At 38.5% G+C, this 27,982-nt stretch overlaps 1 protein-coding gene across 2 annotated transcripts in view; it reads left to right on the plus strand.

Moving 5' to 3' along the window:
• The first annotated feature begins 3,452 nt into the window (after positions 1–3,452).
• Positions 3,453–27,982, plus strand: part of slc9a3r1b (SLC9A3 regulator 1b) — a 43,028-nt gene continuing 18,498 nt past the window's right edge. The window contains exons 1-3 of one of the 2 annotated variants that reach the window (XM_048186535.1): positions 3,453–4,254; positions 20,900–21,040; positions 25,277–25,447. In XM_048186535.1, the coding sequence (XP_048042492.1) occupies positions 3,487–4,254; positions 20,900–21,040; positions 25,277–25,447 (1,080 nt within the window). In that variant the 5' untranslated portion in view covers positions 3,453–3,486. The remainder of the gene's footprint in view (positions 4,255–20,899; positions 21,041–25,276; positions 25,448–27,982) is intronic. The other variant, XM_048186541.1, reaches the window with a different exon arrangement.

Consider the following 27,982-nt stretch of genomic DNA (forward strand, 5'->3'; position numbering starts at 1 on the left):
TGGATCACTGGGAAATGTGGGATGTGTACCCTACATGCAAGTCTGTGTGCACATTACCATTCTCTAGCTGGGTGCCATGTGATTGAAATCCTCTGATTTCATGTCTGTAAAAAATAAAACTTTTATCTGATGTTTTTATGCAACAAAATATGGATTAACATCGTGAAACTACACTTTTTCAATTCAACTGAAAAACTGATAGGAAAACATTCTGCTTAAAGGTGTTCGTTACCTTTAATTTTCTTGGTTTCTTTCATATATGTCTCACTTACACTGTCTTATTTGAAGCACACTAACTTTTGACAAAATTTTGGGATTTGGCAGAGGGAATGAGCCGTAACTGTCGGTTGTCATCTATTTATACCATTTAACGTGACAGATCATTTTCTTATTAGCTAATATAATTAAATTTTAATTTTATTTAAATTGGTTTACACTCTAAAAAATGCTGGCTTAAAAATGGACAAACCCAGCAATAGGGTTGTTTTGACCCAGCGGTTGGGTTAAATGTTTTACCCAACCTGCTGGGTAGTTTTAACTCAAATATTATTTAAAAATTACTATATTGCAGGCTTAAAACGTACCCAAAATAGGCTGGAAATAAACATTTATTAATGTGTTTAATAAATTAACATTTATCACTACGTTTAACAAATAATAATTAAATAATAAACAATTGCTTATTAATAAATGTTCACCTTTTGATTGTTATTGTTGCCTCTATAATTATGTCAGATTTAAAAAAAAAAAAATTTATTTATTTTGGGTCATACAGTAATTTTCAAACAATATTGAGTTAAAGGGTTAGTTCACCCAAAAATGACAATTCTGTCATTTATTACTCACCCTCATGCCGTTCCACACCTGTAAGACCTTCGTTCATCTTCAGAACACAAATTAAGATATTTTTGATGAAATCCGGATGGCTCCATGAGGCCTCCATAGGGAGCAATGACATTTCCTCTCTCAAGATCCATTAATGTACTAAAAACATATTTAAATCAGTTCATGTGAGTACAGTTGTTCAATATTAATATTATAAAGCGACGAGAATATTTTTGGAGCGCCAAAAAAAACAAAATAATGACTTATATAATGATGGCCGATTTCAAAACACTGCTTCATGAAGCTTCGGAGCGTTATGAATCAGTGTGTCGAATCAGCGGATAGGAGCACCAAAGTCACGTGATTTCAGCAGTTTGGCGGTTTGACACGTGATCTGAATCATGATTCGACACAGAAGAATCGTAACGCTCCGAAGCTTCATGAAGCAGTGTTTTGAAATCGGCCATCATTATATAAGTCGTTATTTTGTTTTTTTGGTGCACCAAAAATATTCTCGTCGCTTTATAATATTAATATTCAACCACTGTACTCACATGAACTGATTTAAATATGTTTTTAGTACATTAATGGATCTTGAGAGAGGAAATGTCATTGCTCCCTATGCAGGCCTCACTGAGCCATCGGATTTCAACAAAAATATCTCAATTTGTGTTCTGAAGATGAACGAAGGTCTTACGGGTGTAAAACGGCATGAGGGTGAGTAATAAATGACATTATTTTAATTTTTGGGTGAACAAACCCTTTAAAGCTGCAGTCTGTAAGTTTTGCCTCTTTATCGCCATCTCTGTTTGAAACCTGCAGTTGAAACTCTTGGGAAAACTCCATATTTTTACAGTCACTTCTTAATGTTCATAATACAAGTCAGCAGTTTTATTCATCTCTGCATACCCAAAGTCCTTACCTCTTTTGGTCGTTGCTCTTTTCAGTTTTAATAAATGAACCAAACTTTAAAGTCTGCTGCAGATGATTCCAATCATATGTAGCAGACTTTAAAGTTTAATTTATATTGCTTTCTTCCTTTAAAAATTCAATTCAGTCAATAATTCAAGATCATTGTACTTGTTTTTGTTTATTTGTTTGTTTGTTTTTATATGTCACTGTTTATGACTGTGTTATTTGTTACTCTATTTTGTTTTCTATTGTATTGTACCTGCTTTTTGCAACCTGGTCTCATGGGAGAGACGTACCCGTGGGCACGTTTTCGCGAGACACAAAATTACGTACCGACGCGTACGTCTCACTGCAGTTTCCGACAGAAACGAACGCTAGAGGCCGGTAAAACATCAATTTGGCTCGTTTTCATACACGGTTTCGATGACGGCCGGAGACGGATTATGGATTCATAAAGACTCGTTTTCACATCTCCCCGCACAATATCATGTCACGACTTCAAAACGCTTCTTACCAGAGTGGCCGATTTTTAAACGAACGTACTTTGGACTTTGCGTCGCTTGACTGGCTCTACGGGTTTCTTTTTTTTTGGCCGTGACCAAGCTTGATCGGTAGCTCAGCCGATACGGATTTGGACTTACAACGAGGAGTCGACTTCCCCATCATTCCCCCCATTGGTTCTAAATTGACTTACCTGGTTAAATAAAGGTTAATTAATTAATGTAAACAGACATGACGTAATGACACAAAGACGAACGGCGACATGCTCAAATTTCCCGCAGAAACCCACCAGTACCACCTGAATTATAAAACATTATTACAAGCTTACCATTGTGAATCGGGCTATAGGTGAGAGAGTTTTGAACACTGGCTGGTTATGTACTTGCTCAAAAATTGTTTTGGATATTTTTTTAACCAAGTTACGCACTGCAGCTTTAGATAAAACTACATAGCATGTTGGGATAAACATTTAACCCAGTCGCTGGGTTTTTCCATATTTAACCCAACTTGGGTTGTTTTTAACCCAGCATAATTTTAATCAAAATTTTAAATCATATTTTATGTGTTATTTATACATTGTGTAGGCTATATGTTAATTATAGGCCTACATCTGTTTCTCTTTTTTGTTTGAAGCAAAAGCGGTCATTCCAGAGAGATTTGTGTCATTTGTGAAGTGTGCGAATGACATCACACACTCTAAAAAATGCTGGGTTAAAAACAACCCAAGTTGGGTTGAAAATAGACAAACCCAGGAATTGTGTTGTTTTTAACCCAGCAAATGGGTTAAATGTTTGCCCAACCTGCTGAGTAGTTTTATTTAACTCATCTATTGTTTGAAAATTACTGTATTGCTTGCTTAAAATGAACCCAAAGTATGTTGGAAATTAACATTTATTAATAATTTATAAAGTTTAATGAACAATAATTAAACAATAAACATTTATTAACTTGCCTATTAATAAATGTTCATATTTTGATTATTATTGTTGCCTCTTAGTAATTATGTGTCTGATTTTTAATTTTGGGTTCATTTTAAGCATAGTAATTTTTAAACAATAGTTGGGTTAAATAAAACTACCCAGCACATTGGGCAAACTTTTAACCCAGCGGCTGGGTTAAAACAACCCAATCACTGGGTTTGTCCATTTTTAACCCAACTTGGATTGTTTTTAACCCAGCATTAAAAGTGCAGTAAATATAACAGAAGTCGAAAGTGCGAAAAAAAGAGAAAAAGTCCCAGAGAATGAGATGACCCCAGTTCACCCTTCTTTCAGCTTGAAGTGTGCAGGGGAGGAGGAGGTTCTAGAGGAGTCACTCCTCCATGGGCTGGATTTGGATGTTGATGTGCTGCCGATCAAACACTCGAACACTAGAACTTTCTCTTCATACTTTATTAGCAACAAATCCCTGCATTTCCTGAGAGCGAGCGGGTTAACATGCTTCATCCGTGAGCACCTGAGCGCAGGACTCTCAGTTATTCTTCATTTCTATTTATTTATCAGATTAAGTCAACAGGTGACTCGCGTGATGCCCAGCCAGACTCTGCGCCCGCGACTGTGCGTCCTGGAGAAGGGCGAGAACGGATACGGCTTCCATCTGCACGGAGAGAAGGGCAAAACCGGCCAGTTTATCCGCCTGGTGGAGCCCGACTCCCCCGCCGAGCTGTCCGGTCTGCGCGCGGGCGACAGGCTGGTGTTCGTGAACGGAGAGCGCGTGGAGAGCGACAGCCACCAGCAGGTCGTGGCGAGGATACGCGCGAGCGCCGGGAGCCTGGAGCTCATTGTGGTGGACGCGGACACCGACCAGCTGCTGAAGAAACACGAGCTGAAGTGTGTGAGAGAGTTTGTCACGGAGGGCATTCCTGTGCCCGAATGTGATGATGAGCCCGAGATCAGCGACGAGATGATGCGGGACGACACGCCGCCGCCGCCCCCGGTGCCGGAGAGGAACGGAGAGATCATTCCCGTTTACATTCCCGCGGTGGAGAAGCTCAGAACATCCGTGAGCTCAGAGATGGTGAGACACCACCAGAGTATCGATTCACGCGCTTTGATTAAAAACTCTCAGAAGTAAATAGGCTATAGTAATCATTATAGGCTACTCTTAAAGTACAATGATATTACCATACTTGCCATAAGACTTTTTGCAGGGCTGCCAACTTCTGAGTTCAGCTTGGAGTGAGAATTATGGATTTTTCTCTTTTATATATATATATATATATATATATATATATATATATATATATATATATATATATATATATATATATATATATATATATATATATATATATATATATATATATAAAAGTGAAAACATAAAAGTAGTCTGTGATTGTCAAAACATTTGGTAACTGAACAGAATTTCATCAGGTTTACTGACAACATGTTACAATGTTTAGGTACAATGACTGGTAGGCTATTTTTATTAGAGCTGGGAATTGATACAAATTTCACGATTCGATTCATAAGCTTGCGATTCAATTCCGATCTCGATTCAGTTCGATTCAATATCAATATACACAGCAAAATCCACAGAGTTAAATCAACTCTGATCAGAGAACAAATGGTCCCTCTTTACATAGAGTTAAAATAACACTGAAGCAGAGTTAAAGTTAATGAGATAATATACTGTTTGTGGAGTTGTTTAATTTAATGTCTTTTATCTTCAGTTGATTTCATCTAGGGCTGTAGCTGGAAGTCATTTGTAGTTATGCTTCTCTTCAGTGATTCTGCTTGTTAACAGCAGGTGTTCATCACTAATGTTCAATCATAACTTAATCAATCACTTAATTATCTCATTAACTTTAACTCTGCTTCAGTGTTACTTTAACACTACATAGATCAGGACCATATGTAATCTGAGCAGAGTTGGTTTAACTCTGGGGATTTTGCTGTGTACAAAAAATTCTCTCTCAACTAATGCTGTAAATTATACAGGGAACCATGTCAGCTGGTGCATTACTATTAAGGTTATTCTGTTATTACACATTAAAGAGCGTCAAACGGTATTGTTTATATGTCGTAATAAAATTGAAAGAATTTGAAAGCTGACACTTTGTGTAATATTAGAAGTAACCTGCTCTGTCGTGTCCGTCGCTGCTTTGTCAGTGTCCTCTCTGCTCAACGATATTTTTCACAATGAAGGTGTGGCGTGAGCGCGTGAGAACGGTTGCGTTAGTCTCCTGCTGAATGCACATGAGAGTTGGCAGCTCTGTTTTTGTGAGGATAAAGTGCACACTTATATTATAAGTTTTAATGAAATAACTAGTTGTCTAACCTACTAACAGAAAGGCACCAGAAAGTACTGTGGCACTGCTTGTATGTTTTTTTTTTTTTGTTTGTTTTTTGTAATTGGTAGTTCCATGGAACTTTAATGCATCATGCAAATACATGGTGTACCTATGATTATTATGGTAATCATTTACCATAGTAAACAAAGGATCTAAACGCTCATGAAAAAGAAGTGCTTAATGCTTGAATTGGGCTTAATTGTTTAATTTGAAGATTTGAAGCTCACTTGTAGTGTACTTAAAATCATAAAAGTAGGCCTATATTTTTCAAAAAATTACTTGCAGATAATATTACTGAAATAAAAGGCCACTTAAAGAAAGACACTTTCATGACTATTTTTTAAACACATTTAATGCCAAATTAAAAGTTTGAAATCATTGTTTTAATAATCTTTGGTCCTGCTTTAAAGAAGTGCACTTATTTTGATGCGTTGACTAACATACTAAAGCGCATGTAAAGTACTTAATTATACTTAAATAGTATTCGATTATTACATTTAAAATTATGATATGTTACTTCATTTTTACAAATGTGTAATTACAAATATATTTAAATGCAAAGCGTACAATGGAAATTACATAAAAGTATATTTTAGTTTATTCAGCATATTCAGCAGTAACTTTAACCATATTTCGAAAGACAATAGAAGAAATTAGAAGTTATATAAAGAGTCCTACTTAAGTGGGTCAAACCTGTTCATTTGAAATAATTGCATTTCATAAAAATTTAAACTGTAATACATTTTCATTTAATTGCAGTTAACATGTGATTAAGTGTCTGAAAACATTACATTCAGTTCCCAGTTCACACTTAAGTATATTCTATTCATAAAAAAGACTCTTTTTAAAAGTATGTTAAAATGTATTTCTTTTTCACAAGGGAAGTTATGTATAATTGGAATCAAACATTGAAAAAAAATGTATTGGTTGAACATTTGGTCACATCTGTGGCATTGTAAAAGTACAGTGATATTATGGTATTACCACAGTACTTTTGTAAGTGTACTGGTATTCATGCACTATTTTGTATAATACACCAACAAAATATTATGATATGGTCTTTTGATCTTGATCCATGGTAGTTCCATGAAAGTCTTTGAAGTATCTTGAAACATGCAAATATATGAAATATGGTAATTGTATATTAAAGTAACCACTTTACCATGGTACTGCCACAGTTGAACCCTAAACCTAACCCATAAATCTAAATTTGCCATACTTTATTTTCTGTAAAGTCTAATTACATACACCATACAATTCAGTTTCATTGCTTTGATGTTGTTGTCCATATGTGCGATTGAAAATGGCTTTGTATTCCTCAAACAATTATAACACAGTGCTATGACAACTGTGAAACACACACCTACACAGTGTAGTGCACTTGGCAGATCGCATACCTAGTGCTTCAGTCATTGACTGTGGGTGGCTAGCATGTTGAGGACGACGTCCTCCACCACAGGAAGAGTTAGTTCTCACAGAAGACAAACAACTCCATTCAGCCTTGATGCTGAGTAAACATCTCTAACACACAGTTTCACACCACAACCAATTACTCAGTTCCAGGAACATTATTATCATCATTTAAAGCTGTTCACCTGATGAACAGATCATCTGTGTGTTCACAAGCTTGTTCAGATGAAGAGCAGCTGTCTGAGAAAGATCTTGCTGTGTTTTTCTCACACGCCGCTCTATTTTCTGTTCAGACGGTTGTAACCGCGGTGTCTTTTGTGTGTGTGTACTGCTGCCATGATAATGATTTGCACATTACTCAAGGAGGAAAAAGGCCAGACTCCAGAACAGCTGGGCTCCCCATGGTGACGGTCCTGTTTACCGCTTAGACCCCCTATTCATTCTCATGTCATCTGCATAACCAAATCACCCAGAATGCCCTTTTGGCATTGTAGTCTGAGTGTGCGGATGTGTTCTGCTCCCCACCTGTAAGCCCTCGGTGCCCTCGGTGATATACTGTGTGGCACATACACTAGTCTAAACTGTCTGCTCGGATGAGGGCAGGTTTTTTATGAGGGCGGCACGAGGGCTGAGGGACACTTTCCTCACAATGACAATTTTGGGGTCAGCTTGAAAGGAAAGTAGGTTTGTGATACATCAGAGTGATCATACTGCTGCTTTAAACAGTACAAACCTCCAGTCTAGTTATGTTTGCAAACTTGGCTTACATCAAACTTCGTACTTTGTAGCTGATAATCAAAATATCCCATAGATTTCCATTGAAATCTTGGGACTGTTACTCCTCCCCCACAGCATTTGTCCATCAAATCCAATCTATCTGTCTCTGAAACTTTCAGAAGACATTTGCAACCGTTTATCAATGTCCTAACAACCACCTATAGGAATCAACCAGTTTAAAAAACAATAGTAACTAACCTCCCAGAAACGGCAAAGCAACTGCTCACAATACTTTAGCAACATATAGCATTTTAAAGGGGACCTATTATGTCCCTTTTCACAAGATGTAATATAAGTCTGTGAAGTTTCAGCTCAAAATACCCCACAGATCATTTATTATAGCTTGTCAAATTTGCCCCCCTTTGGGTGTGAGCAAAAACTAACATGTCCTCCAACCAATACGCCCATATTGGTTGTTTGTCACTTCCCTGAAATACGACCCATAGGAGCGTTTACTAAAGTGGCGCCCCTATCGACAACAGGACATTTTCATTTTAATGCATTGTTCCCTTTTATCTGCATCATATTTCGGGTTTCGCGTAGCTCAATTGGCAGATAATACAATATGCAATAATGTGATCATGCGAACGTGGGTTTGATCCCAGGGAACGCATATGCTCTACAAAGTGTAAATGCACTATAAATCACTAAGGGTAGGTTTAGGGATGGGGGGTGGGTGTAGTCGTTTATGGAAAATTAGTGTTGCTAAATGGAAATAGGAGAAATGGTGTAAAAAGGCCACACATTGCATTTAAATGAACAAGCATTTTGATTGGTAACGACAGTCATACGTCATTTCATGACGACAGACGTAACCCAACACTGTCATTATTTTTATGCCAACTAGAGGGTGCATGACTTTAAAATGTAAATATAGGTTCGTAATAAGTTGCTTGTAAAACGACCTATAGGGTCATTTTTTTTTTTTGGAGGACAGTCTCCAAAAACACACCATTTTTTGTGTGTGTCCCTTTAAATGCAAATGAGCTGCTGCTCCCAGCCCCCTTTCCAGAGGAGGGCGGAGCTTTAACAGCTCACACTTCGGTTGCTCAACAACAACAAAGCTGGAGAATCTCAAGCAGCCAAAATGACGAATGTCAGTAACGTGTTCAGCCTTATATTGTTCAAACTGGAGTCAGACACTGATGAAGAGACTCAGGAAGAAGTTACAACTTTTAGAATGCATCTGGACGTTTCTGAACGGTTAGTGAATACATTTATGTAGTTGCTGTGGAGTTGATTCAACTCATCGACTAGCATAGAACTGTGCAAATCCAGAATTGACCCTTCTTTGTGAAGCAGTCCAGCAAATTAGAAATCAGGAATGGTGAGAGAACATTGTGCTTGGTACATTTTTCCTCTTCAAACCAAACATAAGTCTTCTGCCGACAAAGTTTAAATCCCATCTGGTTAACACGCTTCCCATAATGTTTATGCATTAGGTCAGTTGGCGGAGAGTAGACTGTCTTTTGACCTTTCGACCACATGAGCGTTTCCATTACGAAAGCAATCTGCTCTAATGTGTTTTTGGAGCCTGGTCTCATTAGAAATACATTTTACACCCTATTTACACCTGGATTTAGCATCATCCACTTGTGATCCAATCGACAAAATGCATCTTAATACCAGGTGTATACAGGGCCTAGAAAATACTCCGACAATACACATTGTGTCTGTAGATAAAACGATACAGTCACAATATCCGACACATTGAGTCACAATACTGTTCCTTCCTATTCTCCAAATCATTTCTCTCTTTACAACTATAAAGTGGCGAAAGGCCAAAAATACATCATCTAATGTACACTGGACTCCACAGGAGTTTATCCTCGGTTAAAGAATAACCCTTTAAAACCTGCTGATGTTGCAAGTTCCATTTTTTGGCTTTTGTTATTATACGAGAGTTGTAAATCTCTATTGTGCTACAACAGAAGTGTTTGAATGAAAATAATTGAGAAAACCTGGTCTGTGTTCTGATGTTTTCATGACCACCACATGACTCTTCCCATGGTTTTCCTTTTTAAAAGCCTGTTGCTTTCCTGTACTGCTCCGAGAGGAAGTCAGAATGAAATCTGCAAAGATAGCAGGGCTGTTTTTCAATCGTGCACAGATGACTGGTCTTACATAAGCCTTTTCTCTCAGGCAATTACTTGCGTGGAAGTGCTTTTGTGTTGGGTGAAATCGACCGTGACTCTCCGGGTCAGCTGCTGTTTCTTGCGTAACTCCTCTGTCAGGAAGAAACAAGGGTACGTCACCCTGTGGCACATTTACTCTGGAATCTCAGTGAAGCTCCATGATTCACCTTATATTAACTTTCTGTAAGAGCAGGTTGACACAAAAAGGACTTGGAGTCTTTGAGCTTTAAAATGATCTTGGCTGTTTCCTGTCAAAAACCATGCTGGAGGCTGGGCTGAACTACATGTTGTGTTTGTTCAGAGGAAACATCAACAGATATTGATTCAAAATGAATCAATAAGAACTAAAACTAAGATTAGATTAAAGTGGAAATATAGTTTTCCTCATTGTTTTTTTTTACAAGAGGAACATGTAATCACATTCATTTTCTAATGTAAGAATACAGGACATGGCAATGAACTACTAAACATTTTAATACATGAAAAATGCCACACAGAGACTATGAACATTTTCTGTTCATTTTTATCTCATTTTAGCACATCAAGTAAAACTTATTTAATTTAATGTAATAAATTCAAAAGGGGAACCCAGTGGGATTTAAAGGTTTCATTCTGTTTAAAATGTACATGAAATTCGATACATTTTGATTTTGAACTTTTAAATAAAATCACATTTATAGTATAAGCACAATGATGTGATCGTGGGTGTGTTTTGAAAGCAGATCTTCAAAGATGCTGTAGTCAGTCTGTGGGAATCTGTTCTTGGAGCCGCTGGCAGAACAGGCACTCCAGAAATCTGAGAGTGGTTTCCTCTGATTGTTTTTCATGGATGTGCAGATATCACACTTCCCCTGTCTGTAGGCACTGATCTAGGAGCAGTGCTCCCACCCTCGGGCCACCAACAACGACAGGAACATCTGACCCTGAAGCTGTCCTTATTAATTAAAAACAAGCTCAGGATCCAGACAAAGGAAATACTTTTGGTCTTGTGGCAGCATCCGTGTCTCAGTAATTCTGCAGTATTTGTTAGCTATAGTGTGGTCAGCAAAGCTTGAAAGTTTTTGAGAACTTCATGCAACAAACTCTTCCATCACATGATATTTGGTTTAGTTGGGCACTTTCACAAAAGAGCTTTTGATCTGTTAGACATTGTTTTGTTTGGTTGAATGTGATTGAAGTGTACTTTCAAAAGTACCGTCAAGAAGAATGGTAAAATAAAATAGGCTATACTGTATATACTGTCATTTCTGTTGTACACTTTGTATGTCATGTTCTTAAATAAATATGTAATTACACAATTATAATCATGAAGTTGCAATTTAGTACATTTAAACTATATTAACGTACATAAATGTAATATTGAATAACACTACATTTAAAAATTAAAATCAAGTACTTTATATGTACTTCACTGTGTTATTCAACACATCAAAATCAGTGCACTTCTTTAAAACATGACAAAAGATTATTAAAGTGAAGTGAAAGTGACATGTGAAGGTCAAGTATGGTAACCCATAGAAGAATAACATGGAGTTGCCAATTACAAAAAAAAACATACTAGTAGTACCATAGTACTTTTTGGTACATTAGTGCACTACAAGTGCATATTGACTACAATTAAAGGGTTAGTTCACCCAAAAATGAAAATTATGTCATTAATTACTCACCCTCATGTCATTCTACACCTGTAAGACCTTTGTTCATCATCATAACACAAATTAAGATATTTTTGATGAAATACAATGGCTCAGTGAGGCCTCCATTGACAGCAAGATAATTAACACTTTCAGATGCCCAGAAAGCTACTAAAGACATTTAAAACAGTTCATGTGACTACAGTGGTTCAACCTTAATGTTATGAAGCGACGAGAATACTTTTTGTGCACCAAAAAACAAACAAACAAAATAATGACTTTTTAACAATATCAAAATGATATTTTCATTCAAAGCTTTACAAATCTTTTGTTTCGAATCAGTGGTTCGGAGCGCCAAAATCATGTGATTTCAGTAAACAAGGCTTTGTTACGTCATAAGTGTTTAGAAATGTCAATAGTTTGCGTGACTTTGGCAGTTTAATACACTCTCTGAACCACTGATTCGAAACAAAAGATTCGTAAAGCTTTGAAGCTTCATAAAGCAGTGTTTTGAAATCATCCATCACTAGATATTGTTGAATAAAGTCGTTATTTTGTTTTTTTGGTGCACAAAATGTATTCTCGTCACTTTATAATATTAAGGTTGAACCACTGTAGTCATATGAACTGTTTTAAATGTGTCTTTAGTAGCTTTCTGGGCATCTGAAAGTGTTAATTGTCTTGCTGTCAATAGAGGCCTCACTGAGCCTTTGGATTTTATCAAAAATATCTTAATTTGTGTTCCGAAGATGAACGAAAGACATGAGGGTGAGTAATAACTGACATAATTTTCATTTTTGGGTGAACTAACCCTTTAAGCACACTTCTTTTTCACAAGGGGAGGCAGCAACATATGAAGCACTGCAATAAAAAAGTGTTATGATAGAGGAAATAATTAATTAAATAATTGGTCCCAAAGAGTTAATTTAAAGAACAGGAGGGGGCCATGTATCGAACCCTGAGGTACTGAACTCTTGAGTGTGTTTCATCTTCTGATGGTTGGTTTAGTTGAGCTTTTGATCTGTTTGACATCAGAGATTGTTTTGTTTGGTTGGTACGAAACCAGTTTTCCAAACTCTGATGTGAACTAGCAAACCACACTAACTCTCACGCTGGTGCTCACATCGATTGACGCTGTTCGGACCTAAAATCAAACTCAGACTTATTTATTTGTCTGTACACAGAATGTTCAAACCAAATTTACTTTATTCTCAGTGGTGTATCTCGGTTTCATTTAGCATCTAGTAACATTCTGTCCTAGATTTGAAGATTTATTTTTTGACCGGCTACATTGTGAATGCCAAGGATTCATGTTACACTGTACCTTTAATAAACAAACACCAGTCTCTGTGTGATATGGCCTGAAACGGATGATTGTTAGCATGTAAACACAAAGTGTATAGATAGAGGTGGGTGGGTGCAGGTTCCTCTGAAGGTAGTCAGGATTGCTTGTGTGTGTGTGTGTGTGTGTGTGTGTGTGTGTGTGTGTGTGTGTGTGTGTGTGTGTGTGTGTGTGTGTGTTCTCTGTCTAGTGCTTGGGGTGGAGCTCTGGCATTTCTATTGTGCCACTGGGCCAAACCCACCTCACACTCACAGGCAGGTCAGTGGTTTTAGGTGGCTGGTCAGAGGAAGGGCAGATGAAGGGGTGTTTTGCCTCTTGGGGTTTGTGGATAGCAGCTACTATGCTGTTACATTCCATTTCCTCTTCTGTGCAGGGTTCACAAACTTCTTCTGACAATAAGCACTACCTTTTCCTTTAGAAAAGCCTGACTGGAAAGTGGAAGTCTATCAACCCAAAATAGATTAGCATCTCCACCCTGGCCAGTGACACTGCTAGAAGTCCAGCAACATGACAAAGAGCTTGTATAGATCAGCTCAGATCAGGATTATTAACACATTTATGTAAATGCAGATTACCATATTTTGCAACAAATATATTTTAGTGTATTTAAATATGTATTTAAATATGTAATTACACATTTGTTTAGATGAAGATACAATTAAGAACATTTAAAATGTTTTAACTTTAAATGTAATATTGAATAACATACTACATTTATTACTGATATAATCAAGTACTTTAGTATGTTAGTCAACACAACAAAATAAGTGCACTTCTTTAAAGCACGACACAAAGTTATTAAATGTACTTTAAAGCTGCAGTCCGTAACTTTTTTTGATTAAAAATGATCCAAAATCAATTTTTGAGCAAGTACATAACCAGCCAGCGTTCAAAACTATCTCCTTATCTTAGCTCGATTCACAACGGTAAGCTTGTAATATTGTTTTATAATAAGAGTGACCTGGTGGATTTCCGTGGGAAATTCGAGCATGCAGTCATTACATCACGTCCGTAAACAGAAAAAAGTCCAGGCAAGTTGGTTTTTTGTAGCGGATCATTTATAGTCTGTTCTCACAGAGGCTGAAATAATTAAATGTCAGTCTGATACTTGACAATCATCAGTGACAACTGGAGATTCATTCGTAGTCAAAAAGCAAAAGACTTTGGACTGTGGAGTGGCTACAGAAATGGAAATCTACAGATAACGCTAATACACACTAAATACACATAGCGTGCATCTCAGTCAGCTCCCTAGTTCAGTAGTCAGGGCACTGATCAGGGAATCGGCCACATTCATTTACATGATGATTCACGAGCTAGGGAGCTGATTGAGACGCAGGGATAGTCACGCAATGCTAATGTTGTTAACATCAACAATTGGAGAACAAAGCATAACAGTAATAATAATTTGCACAATAATAATTTGGCATGATCCGAGCTAAGCGATCGTTAGATTTAATCATCATTGCAGCACGATTTATTGCAGGCCAAATGCTTTTTCCTCAGTTGGTCAGAACAAAAGTGGCAGACATGTTACTTACGTGTTCAGATTATATTTTCCAGTGAAAATCTTATATTGGTCATACTTTCAAGACATAGAATCTGTGATTCTGAAGTACAGTATCCACACCGGTGTAGTGACTGACAGCAAACATTAGATTCATCCGCTGAGGAGCCGTGCCGATGCACAACCCACGTAACGATAACTATTTCGCATATGACTGCAATCACATGTTTCAAATAGAGATGGCGACAAAGATAAAAAATGGCGGACTAAAACTTTGAATTTGACAAAGTGCACTTTTTAAAAGTGTACTTAAGAGATAGTAATGAAAGTGTACTCTCTTTAGGCGTCAGGCAGTTTTTGTTTTCTCAGTGTGTTCCACACCGTCGGCTGAAGTTGGTCCTCGTCGCCTTTTTTCGGCCAATTCGACATGTTGAATCGGCGTCGGAGCTCGTCGGTCCGTTGGGCCATCTGATCCTTCTGATTGGCTGTTCAGCTACTGCCACCTGCTGGTACGGAAAGGCATTTCATCTTACGCAGATGCAGAACCGACATGCTACTTGGCAGTCGGGTGTTGAGCGTCAGTTTGGTGTGTCAGGGCAACTTTGGACCCAGATGCTGCCGACGTGAGCCAACCCCACAGTCTGCTTTCGTCGCCACTAGTTTGTCGGTGTCGGCTTGGTGTGTTCCTGGGCTTCTGAGTACATATAAGTGGCCTTTTATTTCATGAATAGTGTATTATCTGCAAGTACAGTTGTTTAAAAAAAATGTTACACTACAAGTGTACATTCAATACAATTAAGCACACAAAGGTATTAGAAGAATATCCATTGAACTACCAAATACCTTTGGTACCTTTCTGTTAGTAAGTTATAAGTACACTACAAGTGCACATTCACTATAATTAAGCACACTTCTTTTTCACAAGGGAAGGCAGCCACATAATGAATGAATGAATGAATGAATGAATGAATGAGGCATTTATATAGTGCTTTCATATGTACTACTGTACACCCAAAGCGCTTTTACAATCATATCAGGGGTCTCTCCTCATCCACCACCAGTGTGCAGCATCCACATAAGAAGCACTACAATACAAAGTGTTATGATATAAGAGATAATTAAGTAAATAACTGGTCCCAGAGAGTGTATATATAGAAGTGAAGAGGGGCCGTGTATCGAACCCTGAGGCACCCCGAGTGTGTTTCTGATGGCTGTTTTCTCACTGTTTGTGCGTTTGGTTCATGGTATGTTTGCTTCATCAACTTGAATACTGCTATGTTTGTCTATTCAATAGTTCTGATACCATTCTGGGAGAGTTCAGAAATACACCACCTGCTACCAGAACAAGAGTACAAGATCATTATTGACTTAAGAACACATGCTGTTTGTTTTTGTTTTACGTCATCTGTGGTCATGTAGTCTAGAGCTGGGCATGCTTGACAGTGAGGCTGATAATTTGCAGGCCATTTATTCTAATATGGGTGAACTTTGGACCTGACAGGGTGAAATGAAGCTGTGAATGGAAATGTGTTTCACCTTGTTGAGAAAGATCTTTAATTTCTGTGAAAGCTGACTTATCAAGCCTTACAGATAGACAGATATCTGACTTGTGTCATAGAGCCACCATATGATATTCAGTCAATATCTGCAATTCCTGGACAGGAAGTTCACCAGGGACTTGTTTATATATTAGGGCTATGTGTAAATATTTATCGTCAGTGGGTTTACTTTCAAGTGCATTCTAGTAAACTGTTGGTCAAGATTGTTGTATAAGAGAACCCACAGAGAATATAGTCATCACAACCTATCTACCATATGTGTCTAGTTTATACACCAGTGTTTTCAAACCCTGTTCCTGAGGCACGCCAACAGTACACATTTTGGATGCCTCCCTTATCTGTCCCATCCATTTCAGGTTTTAAAGTCTCTCCTAACCAGCTGATGAGATGAATCAGGTGTTTGTTTAGGAAGAGTTTGAAAAGATGAATGATATAGATGTTAAATTATTTAAATCTAATTGATATATTGTCCTAACCAATATCTAACCCTAAACACAATCATTGGTAACCCTCTTGAAATATTTAGCCTAATTTGTTTCAGTATATGAGGCCCTATATTCTGGTTTAAATTCAGTGTTTCTGGAAAGGAAGACCTTATTTTTCCAACACGGAAGCAAGATATTTTCTGTGTATGTACGACATTAGACTTCCTGTTCATTCCACAGTGACGCTTCTCGTCTAGTGTGTGACTGACTTAAAGTGCGGTAAATAGTAAAACTGTTTACTAGCATGTTTATTAGTATATTAATAAATTAAAATAATGTGAAAACAAATACCAGTTTTAGATACCTGACACCGAAAAGTCTTGAACATTCAAATTTAAAATGGCCGTGCCCACTCTTACATTAAAAATAAGGTGGGAAGATAATAAAAAAGTAATAATTTCTGTTGGTGTAGTCTTTGCATTTATTTGTTTTAGACCTTCTCTGTTGGAGTAGAATTGGATAGATGGCGCTGTCACAAAGAACTAGTGTCCTAGAAATGTAGTCTGAGGGACTGTTTACATGGCACCGTTTTCAACTAAAAATGTTTTATGTGTTTTGGCCGTTCATTTACACAACAATGACATTTTGGGGGCCTAAAAATGCAAACTTTTGAAAACGAGTTTGAAAGTTCAAGTTTTTGAAAATGATACAGTGTAAACTTAGTGTAAAAATGCAAATTTGTGTAAACAGTGATGCGCGTGTATTACGTGTTCAGTCTATAGGCGTGTAGCGTTTCTTTACTGACATCGCCAACTACTGGCCTGGCATGAATAATACAGCGTTTTTAATCTTTTTTGTGGATCCTTGTGAACGGGGATCACAAAGAATAACCTTCTGGCTAAGCAGGGATTAGCCGGAATATATATATATATATATATATATAGATGTATATATAAGTATGTAGTATGTATTTAAGTATGTAAGCAATGTATTTCACACTCATTGATGACATGATAGTATAATTGGGTGAATAAAAAACTTATCACCATGTAAACAGCCAGCTACACACTAGCACTCCTTTGCTAAATGTTTGCCTAGTCAAAGCTGCATACTATCGGCTACAGTCATTTGAATATGTAAAGCTATAATTAAGGCCGGTGTCTACTGTGTTGTGTAATGTTTCGTGCAAACCTTTATTGGGGAATCACCAGTCATCAAAAATCCAGTTCAGCTGTTTATTTATTATATTTGTAATACATGCTACATTTAACATTTAAAATAGCAGATTTTATTTCTTGTTTATTTCCACTCATCTGCATTTTTGCATTTTTGGGTTTATACACAACTACACTAATAAATGATTTTTTTTTGAAGTTGTGAATAAAAGTAAGATTATTGGAGGACATTTTACAAGAAAATATCATTTCAGTCTTTCTATGTCAAAATTTCATGTTTAATTCAATGTGTTACTTATTTGTAATTATTGGTGAAATTTACTAGTAATTTCAGACTAAAAATTGTTTCTACACCAATTTATTTTTTCAGTGCAACAGGAAACACACATCAGCTTTTCCATTAACATCAAATCAGCTGACACAGTTTTACAAAATATTATCTTGCTGTGTAATGGAATTTACAACCATGAGAACATTTTCATGAATCTGCAGAAATGGCTTGTTTGGCTGCACAAAACCTGATCTGCTCTTTGTCTAATTCATTGTAATATATAAATGTTGTTTCATTTAGATACTATACAGTAGGTTAACTTGGCAGTCAGATTATTAACGCCCTCTAGACAGCTATTTGCTCTGTAGGTATTATGAATGCAAAAATAGTTTTATAAATTTTGGTTCTTTAGTTTTGATGCAGCATATATATATATATATATATATATATATATATATATATATATATATATACAGTGTATATTTACACTGTATTTTCAGTATATCTTGCTTGAACAGCCTGTTTTATATCACAGCACAGCATGTCTGTTGAAATGAGGTCAGGACTCTGATTTAGATACTGTGATATTCAGTATATGTAATTTTCTGTTTGGGCGTGAACAGAGATTTACTACCATGTTTTGGATCTTTCCTTGGATTTTGACTGACGCAACCTCAGCTGTGTTTTCAAACATTTAGGCTTGTGAACACAATTCATTGGTCCCCCAGTAACTGCAAGTAGGAAATGCAACCCAAAATACATATTTTCTCCCTCCATGTCTCAGAGTTTGTAAGATCTTCTGGCGTTGGCAGCGGCAGCGATTGTGTCGGGTTGGCAGGGCTGATCTCAGGTCAAGGCCGAGGTTGTGTACACAGGATGTTCTGTTGGAGCCAAACCTTAGTTCCTCCCATTTTCATTTCAATAGTTCCTCCTCATGAGATGGACAGGCTTTTGTGATTGCAGCAGATTCCTCAGATTCCATGCCCTCTCTGAGATTCCTCCACACCAGATGCACAACACATCCTCTGTTGCACTGCTGACGGGCCTGGTGTAGGCCGGCGTGAATCGGGCAGTGGAGAATGTAAAAAAAAAAAAAAAAAGCAATGGGATCAGTCATTTAATTTTAATAAGGGAACTGAACAATGAATCGAAATTGTGATATGGCTTAGTGACATTATCAAATAGCTGTGACATAAGCAAATAAATAAAAGAGTGACACTGTGTTCATTTTGCATTTGTTTCAGTGTCTCAGAGTAGCTCATGTAAGGGAGGCAAGCTAGTAAGAGATGTGGCATGTTAGCGACTGGCGTTAGAGCCTGTGCTCTTTAGTGTCCTTGTTAGTGCGCTTACCTTCCACGCCACGGATGCCTGTTCAAATTCCGCTTGGAGTGGGTCGAGTAGGACCGGTTACATTTGGTGCCGTGACCCGGATGGGAGTGAGGTTTAGGGGGATGAATGTAACGGAGGCAAGCTAGTAAGAGCTGTGCATGTAAACCTCTTTTCCCTGGCCTTAAAGGATTAGTTAACTTTCAAATAAAAAATTCCTGATAATTAACTCACCCCCATGTCATCCAAGATGTCCATGTCCTTCTTTCTTCAGTCGAAAAGAAATGAAGGTTTTTGATGAAAACATTCCAGGATTATTCTCCTTATAGTGGACTTCAATGGACTCCAGATGGTTGAAGGTCAGAATTACAGTTTCATTGCAGCTTCAAAGGGCTTTAAACGATACCAGACGAGGAATAAGGGTCTTATCTAGTGAAACAATCGGTCATTTTTGAAAAAAATACAACTGTATATGCTTTATATAAACAAATGATCACTTTTTAAGTGCTTCCACCAAAACCGCTTTTCTGTATTCTTCAAAAAACGTACGCTGTCTGTCCTACGCCTTCCCTATTCAACTTACAGAATGAACGCGGCGCCAGTTTGTTTGTTTTTCCGTAAGTAGAATAGGGAAGGCGTAGGACATACAGCGTAAGCTTTTTGAAGAATCATCTGTTTGTATAAAGCATATACAGTTGTATTTTTTCGAAAATGACCGATCGTTTCTCTAGATAAGACCCTTATTCCTCATCTGGTATCGTTTAAAGCCCTTTGAAGCTGCACTGAAACTGTAATTTTGACCTTCAACGGTTTAGAGGCCATTGAAGTCCACTATATGGAGAAAAATCCTGGAAGGTTTTCATCAAAAACCTTAATTTCTTTTCAACTGAAGAAAGAAAGACATGAACATCTTGGATGACATGGGGGGGAGTAAATTATCTGGAAAATTTTATTTGAAAGTGGACTAATCCTTTAAGAGGCGTGCTAGAGACTGTGGTCTTTAGCATTCTTTTTAGTGCGCCCGCTTCCCATGCCAGAGAGGTCCGTTCGAGTCCTGTTTGGAGCTGGTCAAGTAGAACCTGTTACATTTGGTGCCATGACCCGGATGGGAGTGAGGTTTAGGGGGATGAGTGTAGTAAAGAGCTACAACTAGTAAAGAGCAGGTAAACCTCACTCTCCTGATCTCAAGAAATGCGCTAGTGGCTGACAATAGAGGCTGTGGTGTTTAGCATCCTTGTTAGAGGGCCCGTCTGGTTCAAATCCTGCTCTGAACAGGTTGAGTTACACTCATTCACAGTAAATGCTGCTCCACACAATCTCCATCACTGCATGTGCTGTGAGTTTGATTTTCTTTTAAAGTGCATTTGGGAAAGCAACGTGCACCAACCATTTCATAATACTTTTACCGACAAAGAAGAAGCTTGAGGTTTTCGGCCAAATTAAAAGGTTGTTGATTTAATGTTTAAAAAAGAAGTAATTAAGACTATTTTACCATAACTATTGGCAATTTTACCGTTGTTCCGTAAAATCAAATCAATATTATTATAATTATTACTAACAATATCTTAGAGAGGAGCATGCTCGATATAAAGCCGAGAGGCTATATGCGATATTACATAATTTGTCCAAGTCCCAATTTTTTTTCCCAGTATCATACAGAATATACATTACGTAACCAAATTTAGCAACATTTCACTGGTGTTTCAATGCATTTGATCCAAAATTACACAACCCACTGTGAAATGCCTGATTGGTTTAATCAAGTGGGCAGAATAATCAGATCCTTTTGTGTTGTAATTTATTTATAGATTGCAGAATTGAGACGAAATGACGAAAAAGCAGCAGAACTATTCATCAGGGCAGGTTACACCCCTCACAGACTGATTCGTCTACATGATGTCCGCCCATCCTCAGAGTGCAGCCTGACTGACGGCGCTGTGATGGAGCGTGTGAGTTGTGCCGTGGTTCAGGGCGGGTGGAGGCGGGTGGTGTTCCGCATTGTTTCTGACAGTGGAAAGCAGGTGTGGTCCACAGGAAGTCCAGCTCTTCCTGCACTTAAGCCGAACAGAGAGGAAATGCTGCCGTAGCACTGTGTGTAAGAGTGACTATGCTGGGAGGAGCAGAAGGCTCTGCGCTGGTGCTTAATGTGCTTAATTATAATTGTTAATCATGTTTTCTCTGTTACTGTTCCTTATATTTGCAGTTAGTCATAAAAACAATCCTCTGAAGGATTTTACACATAAACAGCACTGTTTGTGGTAGAGATACGAAGAATAATTTGCGTTTTCATTTGCGTCAAACTAAATATGGCGCCGACTCTGATTAAGGTGTGTTGAACCCAGCAGGAAAGTTGTTTACACTTATGATTGAGGGTGTGATGACAAAACTGTGATCTGTGTGTACAGTTCTCTAGGCTAAATACAATCAACAGCGCATTAAACACAAATAGTAGTTTGAATCACTGTCCAAAGAACTATAAAAAGACCCAACTTGCTGAACGTAGCGGAAGGGTGTTATTTTCCTGGATGACAATGCAGTGAACCATGTGCCGTCTGAGAACAGTGAGGGCGGCTAATGATCAGGTGACCTCACCCTGTGCGTCGTCCACTTCCATCGCATTCAGGACAAAGGGAAAACATCCTTCAGGCTATTCCTCTGTCCAGAAGACAGGACTCTACAACAACCCTTGTGTGCTTTTAGTGTGATTGCAATTTTAAAAGTATTTAAAAAAAAAAAGTAGTTTTAGATAATATAATATTAATGAAATAAAAGGCCACTTAAGTGCATTTAAAAACAGTCCACATTCTTAACACACTTAAAGGGTTAGTTCACCCAAAAATGAAAATTATGTCATTAATGACTCACCCTCATGTCGTTCCACACCCGTAAGACCTCCGTTCATCTTCGAAACACAGTTTAAGATATTTAGATTTAGTCCGAGAGCTTTCTGTCCCTCCATTGAAAATGTATGTGCGGTATACTGTCCATGTCCAGAAAGGTAATAAAGACATCATCAAAGTAGTCCATGTGACATCAGTTAGTTAGAAGTTTTTGAAGCATCGAAAATACATTTTGGTCCAAAAATAACAAAAACTTTGACTTTATTCAGCATTGTATTCTGTTGTCAATCCGGGTTCACGACTCCGCAGTGACGCAGCTGACATGTTATCTGGTGCGCCTGAGCTTCGTTTACAGTCTGAGGGAGACGCACACTGTATTCAAGCTATTCTATATTGTTTGTATTTTGGTATTGCTATATTTCTTAAAATGGTGCGTAAGTGTGCATGTCGCCGATGTCCTAATCGCCAAAAACAATGACGTAAAAGTGCATTACCAACGCCGACAGATGAAAGGATTCAATGGAATCAATATAATGGAATCAATTCAATGGAAAGGATTCCGGAAGAGAAGACAATGCTGAATAAAGTCGTAGTTTTTGTTATTTTAGGACCAAAATGTATTTTCGATGCTTCAAAAACTTCTAACTAACCCACTGATGTCACATGGACTACTTTGATGATGTGTTTATTACCTTTCTGGACATGGACAGTATACCGTACAAACATTTTCAATGGAGGGACAGAAAGCTCTCGGACCAAATCTAAAATATCTTAAACTGTGTTCCGAAGATGAACGGAGGTCTTACAGGTTTGGAATGACATGAGTCATTAATGACATAATTTTCATTTTTGGGTGAACTAATCCTTTAAGTACACCCTTAAGTGTCCACAATAATGTCAAATTACAGTTTTACTGTAAAGTACATTTTAAATCATGTTTTAATGATCTTTTGTCGTGCTTTAAAGAAGTGCACTTATTTTGATGTGTTGACTAACATACTAAAGACACATGTAATGTACTTAATTATAATTTTAACCGTAGTGTTATTCGATATTACATTCAAAGTTCCATCCATCCATCCATTTTCTTCCGTTTATCCGGGGCCGGGTTGCGGGGGCAGCAGCCTAAGCGGAGACGCCCAGACTTCCCTCTCCCACGACACTTCTTCCAGCTCTTCTGGGGGAATTCCGAGGCGTTCCCAGGCCAGCCGAGAGACATAGTCCCTCCAGCGTGTCCTAGGTCTTCCTCGGGGCCTCCTCCCGGTGGGACATGCCCGGAACACCTCCCCAAGGAGTCGCCCAGGAGGCATCCGAAACAGATGCCCGAGCCACCTCAGCTGGCTCCTCTCGATGTGGAGGAGCAGTGGCTCTACTCTGAGCTCATCCCGAGTGACCGAGCTCCTCACCCTATCTCTAAGGGAGCGCCCAGCCACCCTGCGGAGGAAACTCATTTCGACTGCCTGTATCCGGGATCTCGTTCTTTCAGTCATGACCCAAAGCTCATGACCATAGGTGAGAGTAGGAACGTAGATTGACCGGTAAGTTGAGAGCTTCGCCTCGCAACTCAGCTCCTTCTTCACCACGACAGATCGGTACAACGACTGCATTACTGCAGAAGCTGCACCGATCCGCCTGTCAATCTCCCGCTCCATCCTTCCCTCACTCGTGAACAAGACCCCAAGATACTTAAACTCCTCCACATGAGGCTCCACCAACCTGAAGGGGGCAAGCCACCCTTTTCCGGCTGAGAACCATGACCTCGGACTTGGAGGTGCTGATTCTCATCCCAGGTGCTTCACACTCGGCTGCAACCCGTGCCAGTGCACGCTGAAGGTCCTGGTTTGATGGAGCCAATAGGACAACATCATCTGCAAAAAGCAGCGACGAGATCCTATGGTCCCCAAACCGGACTCCCTCTGGCCCCTGGCTGCGCTTAGAAATCCTGTCCATAAAAATAATGAACAGGACCGGTGACAGAGGGCAGCCCAGCCGGAGTCCAACACGCACTGGGAACAGGTCTGACTTACTGCCGGCAATGCGAACCAAGTTCCTGCTCTGCTCGCACAGGGACTGGACAGCCCTTAGCAGAGGGCCCCAGACCCCATACTCCCAGAGCACCCCCCACAGGGCGCCACAAGGGACACAGTCGAATGCCTTCTTCAAATGTGGACTGGTTGTGCAAACTCCCATGAACCCTCCAGCACCCTGAAGAGGGTGTAGAGCTGGTCCAGTGTTCCACGACCGGGACGAAAACCGCATTGTTCCTCCTGGATCCGAGGTTCGACTATCGGCCGAATTCTCCTCTCCAGTACCCTGGCATAGACTTTCCCAGGGAAGCTGAGGAGTGTGATCCCCCTGTAGTTGGAACACACCCTCCGATCCCCCTTCTTGAAAAGAGGGATCACCACCCCGGTCTGCCAGTCCAGGGGCACTGTCCCCAACCGCCACGCAATGTTGCAGAGGCGTGTCAACCAAGACAGTCACACAACATCCAGAGATTTAAGGTACTCAGGGCGGATCTCATCCACTCCCGGTGCCTTGCATTCAAAGTTAATATATTTTAATTGTACTGAATTGCACAAGACAATGAGCAATTGCACAAGAAGTGACTATGACATTTTATATAAAGATGTACTTAAGTTCTACTTATAGTAATTAGTTCAAATAAACTAATTTCCTTTAATATTAATTAGTATTAAATCTATTAAAACTATGATACATTTTATTTTTTATTGTAAATAACATGCAGTTAAGTGTCAGAAAACATTACCATTCGGTTTCTACTTAAGTGTATTCTTTCAAAATATATATTTCCGTAATAAGTACTCTTTTTTTTAAAAGTACGCTTAAGTGTACTTCTGTTTCACAAGGGGAAGGTTCTCAGCTGTCGCATGAATAATAGGTATTAAGTGCTTATATTTGTGCCTTATGCAATATAATTGCGGTCATTTAGATTTGTTCAAGGCAGTTGCATAAACACAGCCTCTATGTTCCACCTCTGTGGAAGAACTAGTCTGACCAACAAGCAGTTAGTCAAGGGATAGTCAGTCATACTTTTTGGATTCAAATTAGATCAGTGTTTTTTTATTATTATTTATGACCAATCTTTAAAAAAAAAAAAAATTAGATCACTTGTAAGACTAGTCTGAGCAGATTTTGCTGCAGGCTTTAATGAGGCCTTCTTGGCTTCTTAAGTATGTCTGCTTTTTAAGATACTATATAAGACTATATTCTATAAGATGAAGGGCACAGACATTCTGACGCTGAACTTCCTGCATTCCAGTGGCACCCGCTTGTGTTTCATTGTACTGATGTTGTGTTTGTTGTGTTGTGTATGTCCTGCAGGACTTGAAGCCCGAGCTCAGACCACGGCTCTGTGTCATCAAGAAAGGCTCCAATGGCTTCGGCTTTAACCTGCACAGCGAGAAGTCCAGACCCGGCCAGTACATCAGAGCTGTAGACGACGACTCGCCGGCACAGAGGTCTGGCCTGAAGCCCAAAGACCGGATAATACAGGTACAAGACACACTAGACATGTTGCAAACACTATGAACTCGCTTTACTGCATATATAGACAGCCTTGTGAAAAAAAAGTACACTCTAAAAAATGCTGGGTTGTTTCAACCCATTTTTGGGTCAAATATGGACAAACCCATATATATAATAACAACCCCAATATAATATTTCTGTGCACTTAATTGCATTTTTTAATTGCACTTCTAATTTAAAAAATATTGCACTTGCTAAAAGTGTACTTAAGTGTGTTAAGAAACAGTCATAAAAGTGTCTCTATTTAAGTGCACTTAAGTGACCTTTTATTTCATTAATATTATATTATCTACAAGTACAGCTTTTTAAAAATATACTTTTGAGATTAGAAGTCCACATCAAGTGCACATTCAATATAATTAAGTGCACTTATTTTACAAAAGGTTACACAGTATATTTTATACACTAAACACATTTAAAATACATGAACAAATGTAATTATAGACAACACACTTCAGTTGAAATTAAAATAAATTATTTTACAAGAACACTTATTTTGCAAAAAGTAAACACTAATATATTAGTCCATACAACAAAATAAGTGTACATGTTTAAAGCACTACAATAACATAATAATTTAAAATTTACATGCAAGTAGACATTATTACAAAGTGCATTTCTTAAGTGCATTAAGAAACATAGTCAAAGTGTGCTCTGTTTAAAGGTCCCGTTCTTCGTGATCCCATGTTTCAAACTTTAGTTAGTGTGTAATGTTGTTGTTAGAGTATAAATAAAATCTGTAAAATGTTAAAGCTCAAAGTTCAATGCCAAGCGAGATATTTTATTTAACAGAAGTCGCCTACATCGAACGGCCAGTTTGGACTACATCCCTCTACTTCCTTCTTTAATGACGTCACTAAAACAGTTTTTTGACTAACCTCCGCCCACAGGAATACACAAGAGTTGCGTTTGTAGAGTGTGTTTGTCGCCATGTCGTCGAAACGCTGTTATTTTCATCCCGCAGTCCAATCACCGGGTCTGATTCCGGCTCAAATTGATAGGGTAAAATTAAAGACATGTTTACAATAACACTGAGCGCGTGCATCTCCACGTTATGGTAAGAGGCGTGACCTTTCCGGGCAAGATGCGCTAAACTGCTGTCGAATCACAACACAGGAACCGCTGGCACAATCAGAACTCGTTACGTATTTCTGAAGGAGGGACTTCATAGAACAAGGAAGTCATCAGCCCGTTTTTATGACAGTGGAAACAGCGGTATACAGATAAGTAAATTATGTGAAAAATACTGTGTTTTTTTACACGCGAAACATGAACACATGTTATATTGCACATTATAAACACAATCAAAGCTTCAAAAAACCACGAAAAACGGGACCTTTAAGTGCACTTAAGTGCCTTTAATTTTAGTAATATTGTTTTATCTGCAAATACACTTTTTAAAGTGTACTTTTAAAATTTGAAGTGCACTCAAATTACACATTCAATACAATTAAGCTCACTTCTTTTTCACAAGGGTATGGTTTTGGGAAACACCAGATCTTTGAACTATTTTGGTAACAAAGGAACTTGCAACTATAGTTGGCTAACGATGCTTTTGGCAAAAAAACGCACCCCAGAGTGGTTTTACTAAATATCTTTGGTGAGAAAGTCTTTGGTGTTAGAATAAAACATGATAGATTTATACTTTTCCATGCATAGTGTTATTATGACTTGGAAACACTGTTCCTGGAAGGGAAATTTGTACATTGTGCCACTTTTTTCCCCCACTTATCCTGTTATCCTGAGTAGCAGAGACTCATGAGACAGAAGTGGAACATGGGAAAGAGCTCCTTGAATCAAGCACATCACCCTCGTGAATATTAGAGAGTCAAACGAGAAGCAATAACATACTCTACTAATGAAATTTGCTTATGTTCTTGTACGTGTACTGTGTAGGATATAACATTCCAGTCAAAAGTCTGGACACACTTGGCTGAATTCATGTGAATTTATGTCAGAGCTCCAGACTGTGTCTAAATACAAAAAAATGTGAAGTATTTCTGCACCGATGCTACTTCAGGAGTGGCCAAATATTTTTGATTACGCACTGCCATAAAAACACTTGTCACAGCATAATGAACAGCGCTGACACAGATTTCTGGCTCAGTCTGTCAGAAAAATATATAGTTCAGTCATGAAACTCTAGATGGCACAGGCTGATGGCACAGTCCTTTACATGCAATCTGCAAGAAATCACATCATTAACGCATGGCACAAGCTGACTGGCCTCTGCTGATTCAGCAGCCAATGGGATTGCCTGCTCAACATTTAAATAGTTCAGTGTTTGCTGTAGGCTAGTCCTGCAGTGCTATCAGAATTCATCTGAACCCCTCCACCTCCCCAGCTCCCCCTGCCTAGATCTGCTGCAGGATTTATGTTTGTCCTATTTATGAAAGCAGCAGCATATCTTTCATGCTTCACAGCAGCGTGTCTGTATATTTATTGGCAGTAACAAGTCCATACATGCTCTGCAGAAGCAGCAGCAGCAGATCTAGTCCACTA

This window comes from Megalobrama amblycephala, linkage group LG1 (assembly GCF_018812025.1).
Source record: "Megalobrama amblycephala isolate DHTTF-2021 linkage group LG1, ASM1881202v1, whole genome shotgun sequence".
Classification (NCBI taxonomy): Eukaryota; Metazoa; Chordata; class Actinopteri; order Cypriniformes; family Xenocyprididae; genus Megalobrama; species Megalobrama amblycephala.